This window comes from Pseudophryne corroboree, chromosome 3 (genome assembly GCF_028390025.1).
Source record: "Pseudophryne corroboree isolate aPseCor3 chromosome 3, aPseCor3.hap2, whole genome shotgun sequence".
Classification (NCBI taxonomy): domain Eukaryota; kingdom Metazoa; phylum Chordata; class Amphibia; order Anura; family Myobatrachidae; genus Pseudophryne; species Pseudophryne corroboree.
Genome location: NC_086446.1, coordinates 417992374 through 418014829, shown reverse-complemented (window position 1 = coordinate 418014829; position 22456 = coordinate 417992374). Strand labels below are relative to the sequence as shown.

General features: G+C 46.8%; 1 protein-coding gene across 3 annotated transcripts in view; it reads left to right on the top strand.

Moving 5' to 3' along the window:
- Window positions 1–22456, top strand: part of NCOA6 (nuclear receptor coactivator 6) — a 181204-nt gene that overhangs the window by 27423 nt on the left and 131325 nt on the right. Inside the window, exons 2-4 of one of the 3 annotated variants that reach the window (XM_063960241.1) lie at window positions 4433–4550; window positions 4653–4893; window positions 5192–5347. In XM_063960241.1, coding sequence (XP_063816311.1) covers window positions 4668–4893; window positions 5192–5347 — 382 coding nt within the window. In that variant the 5' untranslated portion in view covers window positions 4433–4550; window positions 4653–4667. Of the gene's footprint in view, window positions 1–4432; window positions 4894–5191; window positions 5348–22456 lie in introns of all 3 variants that reach the window. The other 2 variants (XM_063960243.1, XM_063960242.1) reach the window with 2 other exon arrangements.

Below are 22456 nucleotides of genomic sequence, written 5' to 3'. Positions count from 1 at the left end.
CCTGCTGCATGACGAGACGGGCTTCTCTCTGGGGGACCCCAGGGTGGGAGGCCGACTTCTGCTGTTCTCCCAGGTAGGTTACAGACCACTTCAGACGCCTGGGTGAGGGAAGTCGTCACTCACGGATACTTCATCTCTTTCAAGAAGCGTCCCCCTCGCCAGTTTTGCTCGACAAATATCCCTTCGGATCTGTTGAAAGCAAAAACTCTACATTTGGTGGTACAATCCCTCCTGGATACAGGAGTGATAGTGCCGGTGCCTCTGTCTCAGAGAGGCAGGGGTTACTATTCAAAGCTCTTCCTAGTTCTGAAACCGAATGGATCCTCCCAGCCCATTCTCAACCTCAAGTCTTAGAACAAGTTTGTGAAGGTATCCAAATTCATTATGGAAACTCTTCACTTTATTGTTCTGGCTTTGGAGCCCAAGGACTATATGTTATCCCTGGACATACAGGATGCTTACCTACATATACCTATTGCCATGTCGCATCAGCTATATCTGCGGTTTGCTATTGGCAACCTACATTATCAATTCCAAGCCTTGCCTTTTGGACTGACCACGGCTCCGCGGATCTTCACTAAGGTCATGGCGGTCATGACTGCTCTTCTCCGCCGTCAGGGTATCAGGTTCCTGCCGTATCTGGACGACTTGTGGATCCTGGCGAACTCACCAGGTGTTCTCCTCCGTCATCTGGAACCGACGCTCCAATTCCTACAAGCCCACGGGTGGCTCATCAACTGGAAGAAGTCCTCGCTGGTCCCTGCTCAGAGCATGGTGCACCTGGGGGCGTTATTAGACACACACAACCAAAGGCTATTCTTATCTCCGGAGAAGGTCCTGAAACTTCAGGACAGGGTAAGATGCTTCCTCTGTCGCCCATGTGTGCCGATACACTCGGCAAGGCAAGTACTAGGCCTCATGGTGTCGGCTTTCAACATGGTGGAGTATGCTAAATTTCATTCTCGCCTCCTGCAGCGGTTAATCCTTTCTAAGTGGGACGACATGCCTCACCGGATCAGGTCTCGCATGATCTCCTTGACTCCGGAAGTTCGTCTGTCTCTGACCTGGTGGCTCCAGGACCAACAATTGAGCAGGGGTCGTCCCTTCTGGATCTCCAGCTGGGTCCTTCTAATGAAGGATGCCAGTCTGCGGTGTTGGAGCAACACTCTCTTCAGGGTCGGTGGACCAGGGAGGAGTCTCTCCTCCCGATAAACATTCTGGAGTTGCGGGCAGTGTTCAATGCTTTGAAACTGGCCCTGCCTCTGTACTTGAACAGGCCTGTTCTGTACCAGTCAGACAACGGCACCACGGTGGCGTACTTAAATCATCAAGGCGGCACTCAAAGCAATGATGGAAGTGTCAAAGATTCTTCTGTGGGCGGAACGTCATCTGCCAGCAATATCGGCAGTGTTCATTCCGGGTATCCTCAACTGGGAAGCAGACTTCCTCAGTTGTCAGGACGTACACGCCGGAGAGTGGAGTCTCCATCCGGAAGTCTTTCAACTCCTAGTGGACAAGTGGGGCCTACCAGAGGTAGACCTGATGGCGTCTCGACACAATCACAAGGTTCCGGTCTTTGGATCAAGGAAAAGGGATCCTCAAGCAGCGTTCATGGACGCACTGGCAATTCCATGGAACTTTCGGCTGCCGTACGTGTTCCCTCCCTGTGTCACTTCTGCCCAGGGTGATAAGTAAGTTCAAGCAAGAAGGAGGAATCCTACTTCTGTTCGCTCCAGCGTGGCCCAGACAGCATTGGTTCTCAGACCTGCAGGGTCTCTCGATTGAGCGTCCTATTCTACTTCCGCAACGCCCAGACCTCCTCGTTCAGGGCCCTTGTGTCTACCAGGATCTGGCCCGGCTGGCTTTGACGGCGTGGCTCTTGAAGCTTCAGTTCTGAGGGCCAAAGGATTTTCTGAGGCGGTCATTCAAACGATGTTGAAAGCCCGTAAACCGGCCTCGGCTCTGATTTATTATAGGTTCTGGAATTCTTACTTCACCTGGTGTGCGGCTAAGAATTATAATGCATACAAGTTCAGTACTGCCAAACTTTTGGCTTTTCTGCAACAAGGCCTGGACTTAGGTCTTCGTCTGGCCTCCCTCAAGGTCCATATTTCAGCCTTGTCGGTATGGTTTCAGAGAAAAATTGCGTCTCTGCCTGATGTTCATACTTTCACTCAGGGTGTTTTAAGGATTCAACCTCCCTATGTCCCTCCAGTGGCTTCTTGGGATTTGTCTGTGGTTCTGGATGCTCTACAAGAGTCTCCATTTAAACCCCTTGAGTCTGTGGACCTTAAATGGCTTACGCTTAAGGTCTTGTTTTTGCTGGCTATTGCCGCTGCTAGAAGGGTTTCGGACTTGTGTGCCTTATCCTGTCTGTCACCCTTTCTGATTTTTCACAGTGACCATGCGGTTCTTAGAACTCGCCCTAGTTATCTACCTTAGGTGGTGTCGTCTTTCCACCTTAACCAAGAGATTGTGGTTCCGGCCTTTATCTCTCCTGGTTTGTCCTCCAAAGAACGGTCTTTGGATGTGGTACGGGCTTTCCGTATATATGTGAAGAGAACGGCCTCTCTTAGGAGATCTGATTCTCTCTTTGTCCTTTTTGGTTTTCACAAACGTGGCTGGCCTGCGAATAAGCAGGCTTTGGCCAGATGGATTAGAATGGTGATTGCACAAGCTTATGTACAGGCTGGACTTCCAGCTCCTGCTACTATCAAGGCCCATTCTACTCGGTCTGTTGGACCTTCTTGGGCGGCCCGCCTTGGTGTGTACCTAGAACAATTGTGCAAGGCGGCTACGTGGTCCTCAGTGAACACGTTCATCAGGTTCTATGCCTTTGATACTTCCGCCTCCAAGGGTGCTTCCTATGGATGCCGGGTTCTTATGCCCACTACAGTGCGTCCCCTCCCATGAGGAACTGCTTTAGGACATCCCTGATGTTATTCCCTGTGGAATATCAGTGTACTCCGCTGCAGAAAAGGAGATATATGGTAAGACTTACCATTGTTAAATCTCTTTCTGCGAGGTGCACTGGATTCCACAGGGCGCCCACCCTGATGCACTTAGCTTCTTTGGGTTTGTATGGCATTAGCCACTGGTACCTTCTCCTGTCATGAGAATGTGGTTATTTGTGGCTACTAACTACTGTCGTCTCTTTTACCTGCTACTGTATTGGACTGGTTAACAAAACTGAGCCCCAGTGCCTGGAGGTTGAGATATAGAGGAGATGGTACAGTGCATCTGCAGAATGAGATTTAACAATGCTAAGTCTTACCATAAATCTCCTTTTCAAACACATGTGAACAATCCCTTCAAAATGATGGTACAGCCTTTTTTGTATTTGTGTGTGTGTGTGTGTGTGTGTGTGTGTGTGTGTGTGTGTGTCTGTCGTTCATGGCAGCATCAAGTCCAGAAGGGAATTAAAGACTGTTTCTGGAATGGTCTTTACATTTTACAGTCGTTCCATAGGTTTGCCCCAAACTTAACTGGGCCCTTCAAAAATAAACTTTGCATAAGGAACAAATGGAGAAAATAAAAACATTGATATAAAGCACTTAAGGGGCCTACACACTAGCCGATTTCTGCAAAAAATAAATAAACAATAACGGCATTTATGTTATCGTTTATTTTTAGCTTTAAATCGTGTGTTTGTGTGGGGGGGGAAGCACGTCGCTCAGTGTTCATCAATATTGAGCTGACATCAGCTCAACCTGTCAATGTCGGGCTGAGCTGCATGTTCGGGAATGGTGGTGATGACGTCACTGAACGATAACGTTCAATGTGTACACACTATATCGTTGAACACCATATCAGTAAACGCTATATCATTCATCGATGTAGTCATCCATCGCCACCGTTCCGCCATCTGGTAGTGTGTACCCGCCTTTAAAAGTACAATTGGGTCTTTGTTACATTCTATTAAAAAATCACTGTATAAAATATTTGTTCTTAGTATCATTTCTTGTTTTTAAATAATGGTGTGCCAATCACAGATCAATTTACTATTGATGATAGAACCATTGGGGTAAATTTACTAAGATGGGAGTTCTATTTAAGATGGGATGTTGCCCTTAGCAACCAATCAGATTCTACTTCTCATTTATATAGCACCTTCTAGAAGATAATACCTGGAATCTGATTGGTTGCTATGGGCAACATCCCATCTCAAATAGAACTCCCATCTTAGTAAATTTACCCCATTGTTGTCGTTTTTTCAACCAGGACCCTGCAAATCAGTATATTAACAAAGCAAAGCCTAGTCTTTAAAGCCAGTGACCTCCAATGAGGTACTTCATCTCAGTGGTCTTTATTAATGTGATTGAGTGCACTTTGTTGGTTTATTACAGAGAATAGCTGTCTACACACTATGTAGGTGAGGGTTGCACTTTAAGCTTCTCAGCGGCTTTATATGGCTATCTTATTCTCTTCATAGGGTGAAATCTTGGAGCTCCAGCTAGTAGATCAGTGTAAAGATGCCTGCGGCTGACTTCTTGCTTGAGAGAGCAAGCTGTGTAGAAACGTAGACCGGCGAAGATTCTGGAGCCTTGTTGGTAATAGGAGCATGGCAAATCTGTGTAGTTCATTTCAGTAGTTGCTGCACAGGTTTATGCTTTTATCTCAAAAGAATTATTTTTCCAACCTTTGCTGGATAGAAACAACTGCAAGCTATGGACTCGCAGAAACTCCCTGATCCAGGAGAAACCAATGGAAGACCCCAGTCCCATCCTGAATTAGAACTGGAGAGAGATGATGACTCTGGGATAGAAGACGAGCTCAGGGTAGAAGACGCAGACTCAACCATCTTTGTGGCGTTTAAAGGGGACATTGGTGATGCAGACTTACAAAACAAACTGGAGAAGATATTGTATGGAGTACCTGATCTAATTAGCATGGGTAATTCTTCTAATAACAATAATAGCAACTTTGTGTTCTTGACTTGTTCTGTTCTGTGCATGAATTTTAACTATGATTTATTTATTTTTTCTGTTTTCCCATTTTTTAAAAATTTTCTATGGAACTGTCTTTTCAACTAAAGATGAGCAAAGTGTTCTTCTCTTTCTTGTTGCTTGGTGGGTTTGCAGATAGTAGATGGTATTTACATCACAAAATGTTTACCCAATTATTAGTTGTTTATTTAATAAACCTTATTAGGAATTTGTCTCCTAAGCTTTCACTGTCTCTACCACTCTAGAGTCCAGCCAGATGAAAGTTCAGAAGGTGGAGCCATGGAATAGTGTTCGGGTCACGTTCAACATCCCCAGAGAAGCTGCTGAACGTCTGCGCCTCCTAGCTCAGGGCAACAACCAGCAGCTGCGGGATCTAGGAATACTGTCAGTCCAGATTGAAGGTATGACTACTGAGAAGTATTCATTTTGTTGTATTGTTTTCAAATGTGGTTGTTTACTAACTTCTAAAAGAAGCTTACTAATGGTGGTGATATTTAATTACTCTTCAATATACAGTAGTCTGGGATTTAATATTGTAACAAGCTTTAGCGCTGCCATGGCTTAGCACACAAAGCTTTGCTGTGTAAATCTACAGCTACTCTACTTAGGTCTGTGTATGCCGTAGTCAGTCACTTTACAGATGGGAAATGACTAGTCAATCCACCAGACCTGTTCTGGTTAACATAAAAAAGTAAGACTGCAGTTCACCATTTTTATGGTTTTATATTGCGTGTCGCTTATCTGTTAAGTACAAACTGTCATATTTTTTGGTCAGCTCGACAGTCGGTAGGCATCTGAGTTACACGCTAAAAGATTTATTTTTAGAGTTACCAATTTTCTGCCACATCACACTGCATTTGCATATGTCCGCCCACAAGGAGGATGTCATAGTAACAAGAAAACATAGGAAATATGAGCAGATTATTGAGAATGCACACACACTGCTCGAGATTGGGAGATTGTGGCTGAGATTTTTGCTTTGGAATGACAGATAAGAAAATTGTTCGTTCATGTTTGTGGGCAAGATTTTCCCGATTTTATCTGCGAAACGATCATTCATACACACTAGAAGATAAATCAGGCCGATGTTCAGTTGGATATACGCATACTTCATAGGTGTATTTCACCTTGTCTCCAGTGTCTAAAGTCTGATTTCAGTGGGAATTTCCTCCGTTATTATCTGACCTCCAAAGCTTTAGAGTGACAAATACTATATTTAGAGCTGTGTCACACTCTTTTTGTCATTCCAAAACTGATTTGAGCTCTGTGAAGATCCGCAGTCTATTACATGTCAGCAACATTATAGGACCAAAAGACGAAGAATATTAACCTAATAATATTGGGTCCGTCAGACGACATTGAGCATTACATTTATTTCTCTGACGTCCTAGTGGATGCTGGGAACTCCGTAAGGACCATGGGGAATAGCGGCTCCGCAGGAGACTGGGCACATCTAAAGAAAGCTTTAGGATCACCTGGTGTGCACTGGCTCCTCCCCCTATGACCCTCCTCCAAGCCTCAGTTAGATTTCTGTGCCCGACGAGAAGGGTGCACACTAGGGGCTCTCCTGAGCTCTTTGTGAAAGTTTTAGTTTAGGTTTATTATTTTCAGTGAGACCTGCTGGCAACAGGCTCACTGCATCGAGGGACTAAGGGGAGAAGAAGCGAACTCACCTGCGTGCAGAGTGGATTGGGCTTCTTAGGCTACTGGACATTAGCTCCAGAGGGACGATCACAGGTTCAGCCTGGATGGGTCACCGGAGCCGCGCCGCCGTCCCCCTTACAGAGCAAGAAGAGCGAAGAGGTCCGGAAAAATCGGCGGCAGAAGACGATCCTGTCTTCAGATAAGGTAGCGCACAGCACCGCAGCTGTGCGCCATTGCTCTCAGCACACTTCACACTCCGGTCACTGAGGGTGCAGGGCGCTGGGGGGGGGCAGCGCCCTGAGACGCAATAAATCGATAAAAAAACCTTATATGGCTAAAATAAATGCATCACATATAACTCCTGGGCTATATGGATGCATTTAACCCCTGCCAAAACATACAGAAAAAGGATGATAAGGACGCCGAGAAAGGGGCGGAGCCTATCTCCTCAGCACACTGGCGCCATTTTCCCTCACAGCTCAGTTGGAGGGAAGCTCCCTGGCTCTCCCCTGCAGTCACTACACTACAGAAAGGGGTTAAAAAAGAGAGGGGGGCACAAATTAGGCGCAGTATATAACAATACAGCAGCTATAAAGGGAAAAACACTTATATAAGGTTATCCCTGTATATATATAGCGCTCTGGTGTGTGCTGGCAAACTCTCCCTCTGTCTCCCCAAAGGGCTAGTGGGGTCCTGTCCTCTATCAGAGCATTCCCTGTGTGTGTGCTGTGTGTCGGTACGTTGGTGTCGACATGTATGAGGAGAAAAATGATGAGGAGACGGAGTAGAGTGTCTGAAATTGTGTTGTCACCCCCTAGGGGGTCGACACCTGAGTGGATGTACTGTTGAAATTGCGTGACAGTGTCAGCTTTGTATAAAAGACAGTGGTTGACATGAGACAGCCGGCTACTCAGCTTGTGCATGTCCAGACGTCTCATACAGGGGCCCTAAAGCGCCCGTTACCTCAGATACAGACGCCGACAGGGGTACTGACTCCTGTGTCGACGGTGAAGAGACAACCGTGATTTCCAATAGGGCCACACATTGCATGATTGAGGCAATGGAAAAAGTTTACACTTTTCTGATAATATGAATACCACCAAAAAAAGGGGTATTATGTTTGGTGAGGAAAAACTTCCTGTAGTTTTCCTGAATCTGAGAAATAAAATGAGGTGTGTGATGATGCGTGGGTTTCCCCCCGATAACAATTGATATTTTCTAAAAAGTTATTGGCAGTATACCTTTTCCCGCCAGAGGTTAGGGTGCGTTGGGAAACACCCCCTAGGGTGGATAAAGCGCTCACACGCTTGTAAAAACAAGGGCTCTACCCTCTCCTGAGATGGCCGCCCTTAAGGATCCTGCTGATAGAAAGCAGGAGCGTATCCTAAAATGTATTTACACACATACTGGTGTTATACTGCGACCAGCAATCGCCTCAGCCTGGATGTGCAGTGCTGGGTTGGCGTGGTCGGATTCCCTGACTGGAAATTTGATATCCTAGATAAGGACAGTATATTATTGCCTATAGAGCAATTAAAAGATGCATTTCTATATATGCAGGATGCACAGCGGAATATTTGCCGACTGGCATCAAGTATAAGTGCGTTGTCCAATTATTCCAGTAAAGTGGTCAGGTGATGCGGATTCCAAACGGCATTTGGAAGTATTGCCTTAAAAGAGGGGATGTACCCCAGGTCGCCTCTCAAAATAAGACGCCGTATTATCAGGCGCAGTCCTGGTTGGCAAGCGGACAAAAGGGTTCCTCTTTTCTGCTCGTGACAGAGGGAGAGGAAAATGGCTGCAGAGATCAGCCAGTTCCAAGGAACAGAAACCCTTTTCCGCCGCTGCCAAGCCCTCAGTATGACGCTAGGGCTTTACAAGTTCAGGCACGGTGGGGTCCCGTTCTCAATGAATTTCAGTGCGCAGTGGGCTCACTCGCAAGTAGACCCCTGGATCCTTCAGATAATATTTCAGGGGTACAAATTGGAATTCGAGACGTATTCCCCTCGCCGTTTCCAAAAGTCTGTTTTACCGACGTCTCCCGCTGACAGGGAGGCAGTTTTGGAAGCCATTCACAAGCTGTATTCCCAGCAGGTGATAATCAAGGTACCCCTCCTGCAACAGGGAACGGGGTATTATTCCACACTATTGTGGTACCGAAGCCAGACGGCTCGGTGAGACCGATTTTAAAATCTAAAATCTAAAATCTTTGAACACTTGCATACAGAGGTTCAAATTCAAAATTGAGTCACTCAGAGCAGTGATTGCAAACCTGGAAGAAGGGGACTACATGATGTCGCGGGACATCAAGGAAGCTTACCTTCATGTCAAAATTTACCCTTCTCACCAAGGGTATTTCAGGTTATGGTACAGAACTGTATCAGTTCGGACGCTGCCGTAGGGATGGTCCACGGCACCCCGGGTCTTTACTGAAGTAATGACCGAAATGATGATATTCCTTCGAAGGAAGGGAATTTTAGTTATCCTTTACTTGGACGATTCCCTGATAAGGGTAAGATCCAGGGAACAGTTGGAGATCGGTGTAGCACTATATCAGGTAGTGTTGCGGCAGCACGATTGGATTTTCAATATTCCAAAATCGCAGCTGGTTCCGACGACTTGTCTTCTGTTCCTAGGGATGATTCTGGACATAGTCCAGAAAGAAGGTGCTTCTCCCGGAGGAGAAAGCCAGGGAGTTATCCGAGCTAGTCAGGAACCTCCTAAAACCGAACCAAGTCTCAGTGCATCAAAGGGTTCTGGGTAAAAATGGTGGCTTCCTACGAAGCAATCCCATTCGGCAGATTCCACGCACAGTGGAACCTTCTGGACAAATGGTCCGGGTCGCATCTTCAGATGCTTCAGCGGATAACCCTGTCACCAGGGACAAGGGTATCCCTCCTGTGGTGGTTGCAGAGTGCTCATCTTCTAGAGGGCCGCAGATTCGGCATTCGGGACTGGGTCCTGGTGGCCACGGATGCCAGCCTGCGAGGCTGGGGAGCAGTCACACAGGGAAGGAATTTCCAGGGCTTATGGTCAAGCCTGGAGACATCTCTTCATATAAACATTCTGGAACTAAGGGCCATTTACAATGCCCTAAGTCAAGCGAAACCCCTGCTTCAGGGTCAGGCGGTATTGATCCAATCGGACAACATCACGTCAGTCGCCCACGTAAACAGACAGGGCGGCACGAGAAGCAGGAGGGCAATGGCAGAAGCTGCAAGGATTTTCGCTGGGCGGAAAATCATGTGATAGCACTGTCAGCAGTGTTCATTCCGGGAGTGGACAACTGGGAAGCAGACTTCCTCAGCAGACACGACCTTCACCCGGAAGAGTGGGGACTTCACCCAGAAGTCTTCCACCTGATTGTAAACCGTTGGGAAAAACAAAAGGTGGACATAATGGCGTCCCGTCTAAACAAAAAACTAGACAGATATTGCGCCAGGTCAAGGGACCCTCAGGCAATAGCGGTGGACGCTCTGGTAACACCGTGGGTGTACCAGTCAGTGTATGTGTTCCCTCCTCTGCCCCTCATACCAAAAGTACTGAGAATCATAAGAAGGAGAGGAGTAAGAACTATACTCGTGGTTCCGGATTGGCCAAGAAGGACTTGGTATCCGGAACTTCAAGAGATGCTCACGGACGAACCGTGGCCTCTACCTCTAAGAAAGGACCTGCTCCAGCAAGGGCCTTGTCTGTTCCAAGACTTACCGCGGCTGCGTTTGACGGCATGGCGGTTGAACGCCGGATCCTGAAGATCCCTACCCTGGTCAAGGCCAGGAAAGACGTAACCGCAAAACATTATCACCGCATTTGGCGAAAATATGTTGCGTGGGGTGAGGCCAAGAAGGCCCCTACAGAGGAATTTCAACTGGGTCGTTTCCTCCATTTCCTGCAAACAGGACTGTCTATGGGCCTAAAATTAGGGTCCATTAAGGTTCAAATTTCGGCCCTGTCGATTTTCTTCCAAAAAGAACTGGCTTCAGTGCCTGAAGTTCAGACATTTGTAAAAGGGGTACTGCATATACAGTCTCCTTTTGTGCCTCCAGTGGCACCTTGGGGATCTCAATGTTGTGTTGAGTTTCCTAAAGTCACATTGGTTTGAACCACTCACCACTGTGGACTTAAAATATCTCACATGGAAGTGACGAGTTAGCCCTGGTTTCAGCCAGGCGGGTGTCAGAATTGGCGGCTTTATCATTTAAAAGCCCTTACTTAATATTTCATTCTGAAAGGGCAGAATTGAGGACTCGTCCTCAAATTTTCTACCTAAGGTGGTTTCTGCATTTCACATGAACCAACCTATTGTGGTACCTGCGGCTACTAAGGACTTGGAGGATTCCAAGTTGCTTGACGTGGTCAGGACCCTGAAAATACATGTTTCCAGGACGGCTGGAGTCAGAAAATCTGACTCGCTGTTTATCCTGTATGCACCCAACAAACTGGGTGCTCCTGCTTCTAAGCAGACGATTGCTCGTTGGATTTGTAGTACAATTCAGCTTGCACATTCTGTGGCAGGCCTGCCACAGCCAAAAATCTTAAAATGCCCACTCCACAAGGAAGGTGGGCTCATCTTGGGCAGCTGCCCGAGGGGTCTCGGCTTTACAACTTTGCCGAGCAGTTACTTGGTCAGGAGCAAATACGTTTGTAAAATTCTACAAATTTGATATCTTGGCTGAGGAGGACCTGGAGTTCTCTCATTCGGTGCTGCAGAGTCATCCGCACTCTCCCGCCCGTTTGGGAGCTTTGGTATAATCCCCATGGTCCTTACGGAGTTCCCAGCATCCACTAGGACGTCAGAGAAAATAAGAATTTACTTACCGATAATTCTATTTCTCGTAGTCCGTAGTGGATGCTGGGCGCCCATCCCAAGTGCGGATTGTCTGCAATACTGGTACATAGTTATTGTTACCAAAAAATTCGGGTTATTGTTGTAGTGAGCCATCTTTTCTAGAGGCACCTCTATTATCATGCTGTTAACTGGGTTCAGATCACAAGTTGTACAGTGTGATTGGTGTGGCTGGTATGAGTCTTACCCGGGATTCAAAATCCTTCCTTATTGTGTACGCTCGTCCGGGCACAGTATCCTAACTGAGGCTTGGAGGAGGGTCATAGGGGGAGGAGCCAGTGCACACCAGGTGATCCTAAAGCTTTCTTTAGATGTGCCCAGTCTCCTGCGGAGCCGCTATTCCCCATGGTCCTTACGGAGTTCCCAGCATCCACTACGGACTACGAGAAATAGAATTATCGGTAAGTAAATTCTTATTTTTTTATCCAATAATTTTATTATTAATACCAAAGTGCAACAGAGGAAGATGTTAAAATGAATATAAAGAATAGCCATAAGTAGGGTATACAACCACATTTAAAAAATTGCTAATTAACAAGCCTTAAATTTACATAGTTAACTCTAAAATCACATCCTGCACTATCCAGCTATTCAAAAGTGTGCTCATTGATCCGGGCCTAAGTGACTGCACCTCCCAGTCCTCCCTACTATACTCGCACAAGAGGGGCCACTCCACTTCGCCTCCAGTGCTAATCAGACCTGACAGGGAGAGCTTGTGTGGTCCTGCTAACACCCTTCTAGGCGGATGATGAGACCCAGAATACAGATTCTCCCTCTGGCTGATAACAAACTCCACAAGACCTTCTGCATCCATGGTACTTTCAGTCCACAGTTCTTATGTTTTCTCAGCCTCTCAAAGTACCATTCAGGTTGAATACCTTTCCAAACTTCAGTGTGGGACCCTTCTTCTCTAGACATCATACAGTGAAAATTTAGGGTGGTTAATGGAACCCTGAAACTACTAAAATGACACTTTCTCATTTATACTGAGGATTTCACGATCAGCAAGCACTGCCAACAATTAAAGTTTTCTGCTACCTGCTCATCTGATTCCCGCTTCTTGAAGATCCAACTTAGTATTCAGAACACCCTCTTTCAGTCTGATTTCTACATACTGGTCTATACACCACAGAGTACCAGTATAGGCCCACAGTGATAACCACCACCTCTATTCACAAGGCTGCACAGAGTTCATTAACAATATCTAAAGTGTCACACTTGGTCCTTCATTAGTGTGCAGCTAGGTGTATATGTTAGGACTCTTGACTTTTTCTCCTTTAGTCAGCCTCCCATTGGTCATCTCCATAGTCAGCCTGTCATTGGCTACTGGTGATAACTCTTCCTCCAGCTTACGCTCAGTATTTGGTATACCTTTTGCTGTTGCCTAACTTTACTCACTGGCTCTATACTATAGTATAGTATATTCTCCATATACTTACAAGCTCAGTAGGGCACAGAAGCAATACCTTATCACCAGCAATTTACGTGAGACCTACTAATGAGCAATATCTACATAATTCCTGTGACTTTTGTCTTTTATCTGCTGTCAAATTCTATTTTCCATGTTAAGAACCACTTTGCCCATCTAATCTGCCCTTTTTGTATTCAGAAAGGTGGGCGAGGATGGACACTGCACAAAAATCTGAATTTCTAGGCTCTGCTGACCTCCCAAAACTATCTCCCTATCAGAGTTATTTTCTTAATACAGAGACTTCAGCAGAAGACCTTGCAGGAATTTGAGCAGCACTAGACTGGTTCCTGTCGGGATCCTGGCAGTGAAAATAACGATGCCCGAATCCAGACACTGCTCGGGTTGCCGTCGCTGGCATCCCAACTGGGAACACAATCCCGGCTCCGGGATCCCGAACGAGCCATGAGGTGGGGGTGGGGGGTTGGGGTGGAGTTTAAGTTTAGGCTGCGGGGAAGGGTTAAAGTTAGGCTGCAAGGAGGGAGGGGTTAGGTCTAGGCTGCGTGTAGGCACCCCTGGGGAGAGAGTTAGGGTTAGGCTGTGGTTTTAGGTTTAGGGGGTGTTAGGTTTAGGCTGTGAGAACAGAGGGTTAGGGTTATGGAGGCATTGGGGGAAGGCAAGTACAGAATTCTCACCATTGGGATGCCACGGATGGTATTCTGACGCGCCACCACCCCGACAGCCAACTTTTCAAACCCAACCCGCACTAGACCTGTATAGATTCACAGCTGCCTGTACTACAAAAAAAAAAATCTGGATTGGGATAAAATATTTTATATTTTAATATTTTATCCCAATGTTAATATGCCTTTTGTCCTGCAGAGCTCTAAATTAGTTGCAACCGCCACTCTGACAGGATTGGTCATAATACCAGCACCAGGCAGATACTCCATTATATGATGCAATGGTAGACTGATATTGCTACTTAATATAGGCCTGATAACTGCTAACGTAGGGGATGTGTACTAAGCCTTGGAGAGAGATAAGGTACCAACCAATCAGCTCCTGTCATATTTTTTTAAACGGAGCCTGTAACATGGCAGTTAAGAACTGGTTAGTACGTTATCTCTCTCCAAGGCTTAGTACATAGGGAGTTATTCGGAGTTGATAGCAATTTTTCCTAAGCTAAGGGGGGCATGTACTAAGCAGTGATAAAAGTGGAGAAGTGAGCCAGTGGAGAAGCTGCCCATGGCAACCAATCAGCTGCTCTGTATTATTTTTTAGTATGCAAATTATAAATGTTACGTCAATGCTGATTGGTTGCCATGGGCATCTTATCCACTGGCTCACTTCTCCACTTTTATCACTGCTTAGTAAATAGACCCCTAAGTTAGCAAAACTGCAATCGTTCTACTCACATTTTGTGGGCCATCCAGCATGTGTGGCACTGCCCCGCCATGCGATCGCAATTTAATTGCAATAGCATCAAATAGCGGTTGACACCTGTATACGCTTGTTTCCAATTGCAGGAAACGCAGGCAATGTCATCGTCTGGCCCCAAAAACGGCCACGACATGCATGCGTTTCCTGCCCTCCTCAACGCCGCTTCGCCATCCCCGGATGCTTGTCGCCAGTCAATCATTATGCAATCACATCCTTCCGGGATGCGAGCGCATAGTGAGGGGATGCGCACTACAGCCGCTGCGACTGCGTCCCACTCTGAATAAGGCCCATAGGCCCCTAAGCTGCTTTGCTTTTATGGTGAATCTTTTAGGCTGTGGAATCCGTCACAATCTAAAGGTGTGTACACAAGGTGCGATGTGCATAGCACCCGACATTGACTATGCAATGTGGCTGGCGCCACCGATATAGTCAATATTGGCCTGCCTGCACAGTCTATTTTTTCTTGTGCTGCCGATCCTGCGGGACCGCACATTGGCATCGCAAGCTGTATACACATGGTGCGATATGCACTATATTTTCCTGCGATATGGCCTATATAGTAGCCACGCCCTCTTTTGTGTGAGGGCGGGTCCTACCAGAGTTGGACCAAGGTTGCTGGAGAGGCGCGCTGCGCTCTCCTCGGCTCTCAGACAGAGCAGCATGACTGGCCGCAGAACCCAGGAGGCGGCGGCTGTGGTGACTGTGAACAAGTGCCATGGAATTCCGTGTTAAAGCATTGCTGGTAGGAAGTCAAGGCGGTAGAGGCCTTTGTGCACGGCATACCTGCAACCAGGCTCGGACAGGGGCTAGGGATCCGAGTAATTCCCCGATGCCCTCCCTCTGCTTCATGACTCCGCCCCTTTCTGTAAGGTGCGGAGCTTGGCGGTCCACGATCCGAGGGGTGAGGACTGCAACCACGATGAAATAATTAACCTCCCCCCAGGTCTCCCAGCGGGTCACATGACTGCTGTCTTTATCGGGCAGTCCACTACTGTGACATGAGGAATGTCTCTGCTTCCTCTTCGGTTTTAAGACCCGCCCTTTTTCATCCACTAGTCTCCGCCCCTTTCCATCTTCTAGCCACTTTGTACTTCTACTTGTGCCTAATTACATCCCCTAGTCTCTGCCCCATCCTTTCCCCTGCATGCCAACTTCTTTCTGTGTTTATCCTCCGGCTCGCTCCTCCTCCTTTGGCGCTCCACAGTGTGCAGAGAGTGAGACCAGGCAGCTTTCTTCATGGTGAGGTAAGTGCATGGGGAGAGCAATGGGTGGATTAATGAGGTCTGGGGATAGTATTATTAATAACGAAGGTATATTACATTGAAGCTGATATAGTAATCGTGTGGGGGTAATAGGAGTGTAGTCAGGGCCAGCCCGACCATCACGCTGCATTCGTAACAGAGTAAGGCGCCAGAGTTGGGAGGACGTTGGTCAGCCTGGACCATGCACCGCCTGCACCCTGGACTTGATTTCCCCACTATGGAAATAAGTCACACCAAATTGTGTCCGATAGCAATAGAGGCATGATTTGCACTGCCTGTGTTACTTACAGACAGTAGCTGGTAGGCACAAGGACCCAGTGCGGGCAGCTTTGCAGGTAGGCACAACCTCCAACCTGGCGCCTCTGTAATTGCACAGTTTCCCGCACAGTTTTCCTCTCCAGGCTTCCCCACTGGCACTGTGTGTGCCATTTACTCCTAGATGCAGGGACAGGGATGTATAGAGGAGGAGTTGTAGCTACTACAGGTTGCAGCCACATCAGACAGATGGAGGGCAGCACCTGCCGAAACAGTCACTGAGGGTAAGAAGCCTTCCCCTTCCAGATCCCAAGCCCTTTCTTCTTTCTCTCATTGTTCCCAAATACCCCCTACCCTTCTCCCCCATCCGTGTTCCTCCCCCCTTGCCCCCCACCACACAGCCTACTGTGTTGTTGACCAGGCACTGGAAGACTCTGAACAGCCTGCACTCTACCTACTACAGCCCGAACACTCTTCCCCCTATCGGTCACAACCCACCCTCTGTCCCCACGCTCTATCCTCTACTTGTCACAATCCGCCCTCTGTCCACTAGCTGCCACAGTCCACGCTCTTTCCCCTACCTGTCACAGTCTGCCCTCTGCCCAGTAGCTGTCGCAACCTGTGCTCTATCCTCTACGTGTCACAGTCCACCTTATGCCCACTAGCTGTTATAGCCTGTGCCCCAATCCCGTCACATCCCGCTCTCCGCCCCCTACCTGTCACATCCCGCCCTCTGCCCCCTACCTGTCACATCCCGCCCTCTGCCCCCTACCCGTCAAATCCCACGTTTTGCCCCCTACCTGTCACAGCCTGCCCTCAGCCATATGATGGCCAGGCTTTCACACTGGTGAGGTTAAAATCAGAGCGGTTACCAGCCTCCTTTCCCTCAGTAAAGGATATTTATATGTCCACCATTAAACAGGAACTGCATATTATGAACTAATTGCAGTACTTTAATTACAGTATGTGATTTATTAAGGATTGTGCTTAACTGTGACTATAAACCATTTCACTTTCTAGAACCAACATATGATGCTTTGAAATAATGGTTTTAAGAGTGTATGCAGTACACATTTTTGACTCTTAATAAATTAGTTTTTATTTAAACAACTCACATTTGGAAATAGACAGACATGGTCACAATGGTCAAAGTTTTTTTTTTATTTTTTTATGTGGATCTGACTTTTTTTTTTTTAGTGTTTATATGGATCTGACTTTATGTGGGTGGGGGACCAGTTGGTACCCCACCAATGTTGTATCTTCACCCACAATAGTGAGGGGGCGCCGAAATCTATATTCGCTTACCAAAAAATTGGCTGCACCCCCCAGGAGGTCAGAGCACCACCATGTCCCAGCAGCAGAGTCGGACTGAAGGGCAGAAGAGGCGTGTGCTGCACTCTCCTCCCCGGCCCTCAGACACAGGAGCAGCAGGCAGCGGGAGCAGCAGCAGAGCCTGGGTGGTGGCGTTGAGCAGCACTGTGGGGGCATATGTGTATCTGGCACTGCACTACTGGGGGCGTATGTGTACCTGGCACTGCACTGCTGGGGTCATATGTGTATTTGGCACTGCTGGAGGCGTAAATGTATCTGGCACTGCACTGATGGCATATGTGTATTTGGCACTGCTGGGGACGTATGTGTATCTGGTACTTCACTGCTGGGGGCATATGTGTATCTGGCACTGCTGGGGCGTATTTGTATCTGGCACTGCACTGCTGGGGGCATATATATATCTGGCACTCTACTAGGGGCAGTATATGTAACTGGCACAGTGGGGGCATATGTGTATCTGGCATTGCTGGGTGCATATGTGTATCTGGCACTCTACTAGGTGCAGTATATGTAACTGGCACAGTGGGGGCATATGTGTATCTGGCACTGCACTGCTGGGTAGAAAGAACAATAAACAGTTAAGGACATGCGTCACAAACTGTTATGACCTGGCGCTTTAAAAATGCTTAATATCAAACTGTGTTTGTTAGCTGCTGAGTAAAAACAGCTTGCTAGGCTGCGATAATATTAAAGGACTAGTAAATGAAAGATTACTCTTCGCTCTAAACACTTCATATAACAAAAATGTGCAATCTGTCATGAGAAGTAATTGACTTAATAAAAATCAAAAATTCTAAACACATATAACATACTACAAGAGAAACAATATCTATTTAGTAGTTTTTAAGCATGAGATGTTAGTATGCAAATAAAAACATGAGATGTTAGTATGCAATAAATACTGATTAGTTTAAAACTGAATCCTATTGTGGTGTACATGCTTTAGTGTTTGTGCACATTTCAGGTTACAATATGCTTAATCAACAGTGTGATTCTGGTGTATTTGTAGTGCACCAAACTGTAAATGTGTGAAAATAAGCAAATGGGACACTTGGATTATTATTGTGTTTTATACTTTGATTATGTATGTAAGCTTTATTCGTTTTCATTGCTTACAGTCATGAAATAGTGATTTAGCAGCTGCTGCTGTCCTCATATGGCATTTAATCATTCTAGAATGCCAGCAGTGATAGCTAAATGACTTTTATCAGACATATAAGATGATTAAAAAGATTAGAACATAAAAAATAACAATGACATAATGAAATTTCAGTCGATACTAATTCCTTACTCCTTATGATCTCAAAACTGGTCATTGCTCATTCCTGGCTTTACTCTGCCCTAAAGCTTAAATCAAGCGAAAAATAAATGTATTGAACAATAATTAATTACCCAGTATACGGGTTAGACTCCCTCAGTATTTATTGCAGCTGGCTCCGCAACTAAACAACAGCAGATCGCATCTGGTGGAAGGGGCATTACAGAATTGTAAGTGGGCATTGTTATTACCCTTGAATGACCTCTTGGCCAGGTACCGTCAACTGCTGGCAGGTCTGTCAATTAATTGTAATTATTATTGCAATGCCATTAAAGGTCTCCGTACATGTTTTAGAAGGATGTAATGTGCCATTTTCTCTATGTGCACATTGGTATATCCTTTCCTTGGTATCTCCAGCATGTGTTGTACTTCACTTTTATACATATCTGTCCTCTGTCTTGGTATTAACTGGATGCTAAATCTGAGTCTGACACACCCATGCTAAAGCATGCATCCAATTTTACAATGGGTCCTGTTTCTGAGATTTTTTGCTTTTCGTTTGCTCAAACCTTTGGTTGGATGGAAAGATCTAATTTCTGATGGTGTATAGCTTGTATACTAATCTGGCCGATCAGACTTGTTAATCCGAAACATCTGACTTTAAGTCAAATCGTCTGAAATACCCCTGAAGAAGTCATTGTGACAAAACGCGTATGGTTCACTAATTTGCTCATTCCTTGTCTCTGTACATGTGCCTTCCACCCAGTGCTCACACCTTTGCTAAGGGTTCATTTCAGGTCTGATCCAGCTATTAAAGACCCTGGGGCACAGTCCACCTTGAATTGGCTTAATGTGACAGCTTCTTCTACAATTTTAACTCCAAACCGAATATACAGTACTGTATATACTAGCGCACTTGGATATTGTTTTGTACCGATCAGCCTTGTGTTAAGGTTTTAATTAAGTATCTTGTCGCTTACAGTTGCTTATCTGGATCCAAGTGTATGGCATCTGAGGTGGAGTGATCAACCAGCTTGATTTTAGAAGACTTGCCTCACCTGTGCAGGTGCTGCTTGATTCCTCCTTGCAAAAATCTTTGAATGTCCCAGCCTGCATTGCATAAGCATCAGTGTTTGCAGGTGCTTCAGGCTTGGAATGAGTCACACTACTTCCAGTGAGGAAGGCACAATGGTATCCAATTCAGACTTTTGAGGCTTCCTGGACTCTGAAATTCAGGAATCTTTGGATGCTTCTCTTGTTTTCTCTAACGTCCTAAGTGGATGCTGGGGACTCCGTAAGGACCATGGGGAATAGCGGCTCCGCAGGAGACTGGGCACATCTAAAGAAAGCTTTAGGACTATCTGGTGTGCACTGGCTCCTCCCCCTATGACCCTCCTCCAAGCCTCAGTTAGATCTCTGTGCCCGAACGAGAAGGGTGCACACTAGGGGCTCTCCTGAGCTTCTTAGTGAAAGTTTTAGATTAGGTTTTTTATTTTCAGTGAGACCTGCTGGCAACAGGCTCACTGCATCGAGGGACTAAGGGGAGAAGAAGCGAACTCACCTGCGTGCAGAGTGGATTGGGCTTCTTAGGCTACTGGACATTAGCTCCAGAGGGACGATCACAGGCCCAGCTTGGATGGGTCCCAGAGCCGCGCCGCCGGCCCCCTTACAGAGCCAGAAGGCAGAAGAGGTCCGGAAAATCGGCGGCAGAAGACGTCCTGTCTTCAACAAGGTAGCGCACAGCACTGCAGCTGTGCGCCATTGCTCTCAGCACACTTCACACTTCGGTCACTGAGGGTGCAGGGCGCTGGGGGGGGGGCGCCCTGAGACGCAATAAAAACACCTTGGATGGCAAAAAAAATGCATCACATATAGCTCCTGGGCTATATGGATGCATTTAACCCCTGCCAGAATCCATAAAAAAGCAGGAGAAAAGTCCGCGAAAAAGGGGCGGAGCCTATCTCCTCAGCACACTGGCGCCATTTTCCCTCACAGCTCCGTTGGAGGGAAGCTCCCTGTCTCTCCCCTGCAGTCACTACACTACAGAAAGGGTTAAAAAAAGAGAGGGGGGCACTAATTAGGCGCAGTATTAACTATACAGCAGCTATAAGGGGAAAAACACTTATATAAGGTTATCCCTGTATATATATATAGCGCTCTGGTGTGTGCTGGCAAACTCTCCCTCTGTCTCCCCAAAGGGCTAGTGGGGTCCTGTCCTCTATCAGAGCATTCCCTGTGTGTGTGCTGTATGTCGGTACTTTTGTGTCGACATGTATGAGGAGAAAAATGATGTGGAGACGGAGCAGATTGCCTGTAATAGTGATGTCACCCCCTAGGGGGTCGACACCTGAGTGGATGAACTGTTGGAAGGAATTACGTGACAGTGTCAGCTCTGTATAAAAGACAGTGGTTGACATGAGACAGCCGGCTACTCAGCTTGTGCCTGTCCAGACGTCTCATAGGCCGTCAGGGGCTCTAAAGCGCCCGTTACCTCAGATGGCAGATATAGACGCCGACACGGATACTGACTCCAGTGTCGACGGTGAAGAGACGAATGTGACTTCCAGTAGGGCCACACGTTACATGATTGAGGCAATGAAAAATGTTTTACACATTTCTGATAATACGAGTACCACCAAAAAAGGGGTATTATGTTCGGTGAGGAAAAACTACCTGTAGTTTTCCTGAATCTGAGAAATTAAATGAGGTGTGTGATGATGCGTGGGTTTCCCCCGATAACAACGGATAATTTCTAAAATGTTATTGGCATTATATCCTTTCCCGCCAGAGGTTAGGGTGCGTTGGGAAACACCCCCTAGGGGGGATAAAGCGCTCACACGCTTGTAAGGGCTCTACCTTCGCCTGAGATGGCCGCCCTTAAGGATCCTGCTGATAGAAAGCAGGAGGGTATCCTAAAAGGTATTTACACACATACTGGTGTTATACTGCGACCAGCAATCGCCTCAGCCTGGATGTGCAGTGCTGGGTTGGCGTGGTCGGATTCCCTGACTGAAAATATTGATACCCTAGATAGGGACAGTATATTTTTGCCTATAGAGCATTTAAAAGATGCATTTTTATATATGCGTGATGCACAGCGGAATATTTGCCGACTGGCATCAAGTCTAAGCGCGTTGTCCATTTCTACCAGTAGAGGGTTATGGACACGTCAGTGGTCAGGTGATGCGTATTCCAAACGGCATTTGGAAGTATTGCTTTATTAAGGGAGGAGTTATTTGGGGTCGGTCTTTCAGACCTGGTGGCCACGGCAACAGCTGGGAATTCCACGTTTGTACCCCAGGTCGCCTCTCAACATGAGAAGACGCCGTATTATCAGGCGCAGTCTTTTCGTGGACAAGCGGGCAAAAGGTTCCTCATTTCTGCCCCGTGACAGAGGGAGAGGAAAAAGGCTGCAGAAATCAGCCAGTTCCCAGGAACAGAAACCCTCTCCCGCCTCTGCCAAGCCCTCAGTATACGCTGGGGCTTTACAAGCAGAATCAGGCACGGTGGGGGGCCCGTCTCAATGAATTTCAGCGCGCAGTGGGCTCACTCGCAAGTAGACCCCTGGATCCTTCAGGTGATATCTCAGGGGTACAAATTAGAATTCGAGACGTCTCCCCCTCGCCGTTTCCTAAAGTCGGCTTTACCGATGTCTCCTTCTGACAGGGAGACAGTTTTGGAAGCCATTCACAAGCTGTATTCCCAGCAGGTGATAATCAAGATACCCCTCCTGCAACAGGGAACGGGGTATTATTCCACACTGTTGTGGTACCGAAGCCGGACGGCTCGGTGAGACCGATTCTAAATCTAAAATCTTTGAACACTTACGTACAGAGGTTCAAATTCAAGATTAATTCACTCAGAGCAGTGATTGCGAACCTGGAAGAAGGGGACTACATGATGTCTCGGGACATCAAGGATGCTTACCTTCATGTCAAAATTTACCCTTCTCACCAAGGGTACCTCAGGTTTATGGTACAGAACTGTCACTATCAGTTCAGACGCTGCCGTATGGATGGTACACGGCACCCCGGGTCTTTACCAAGGTAATGGCCGAAATGA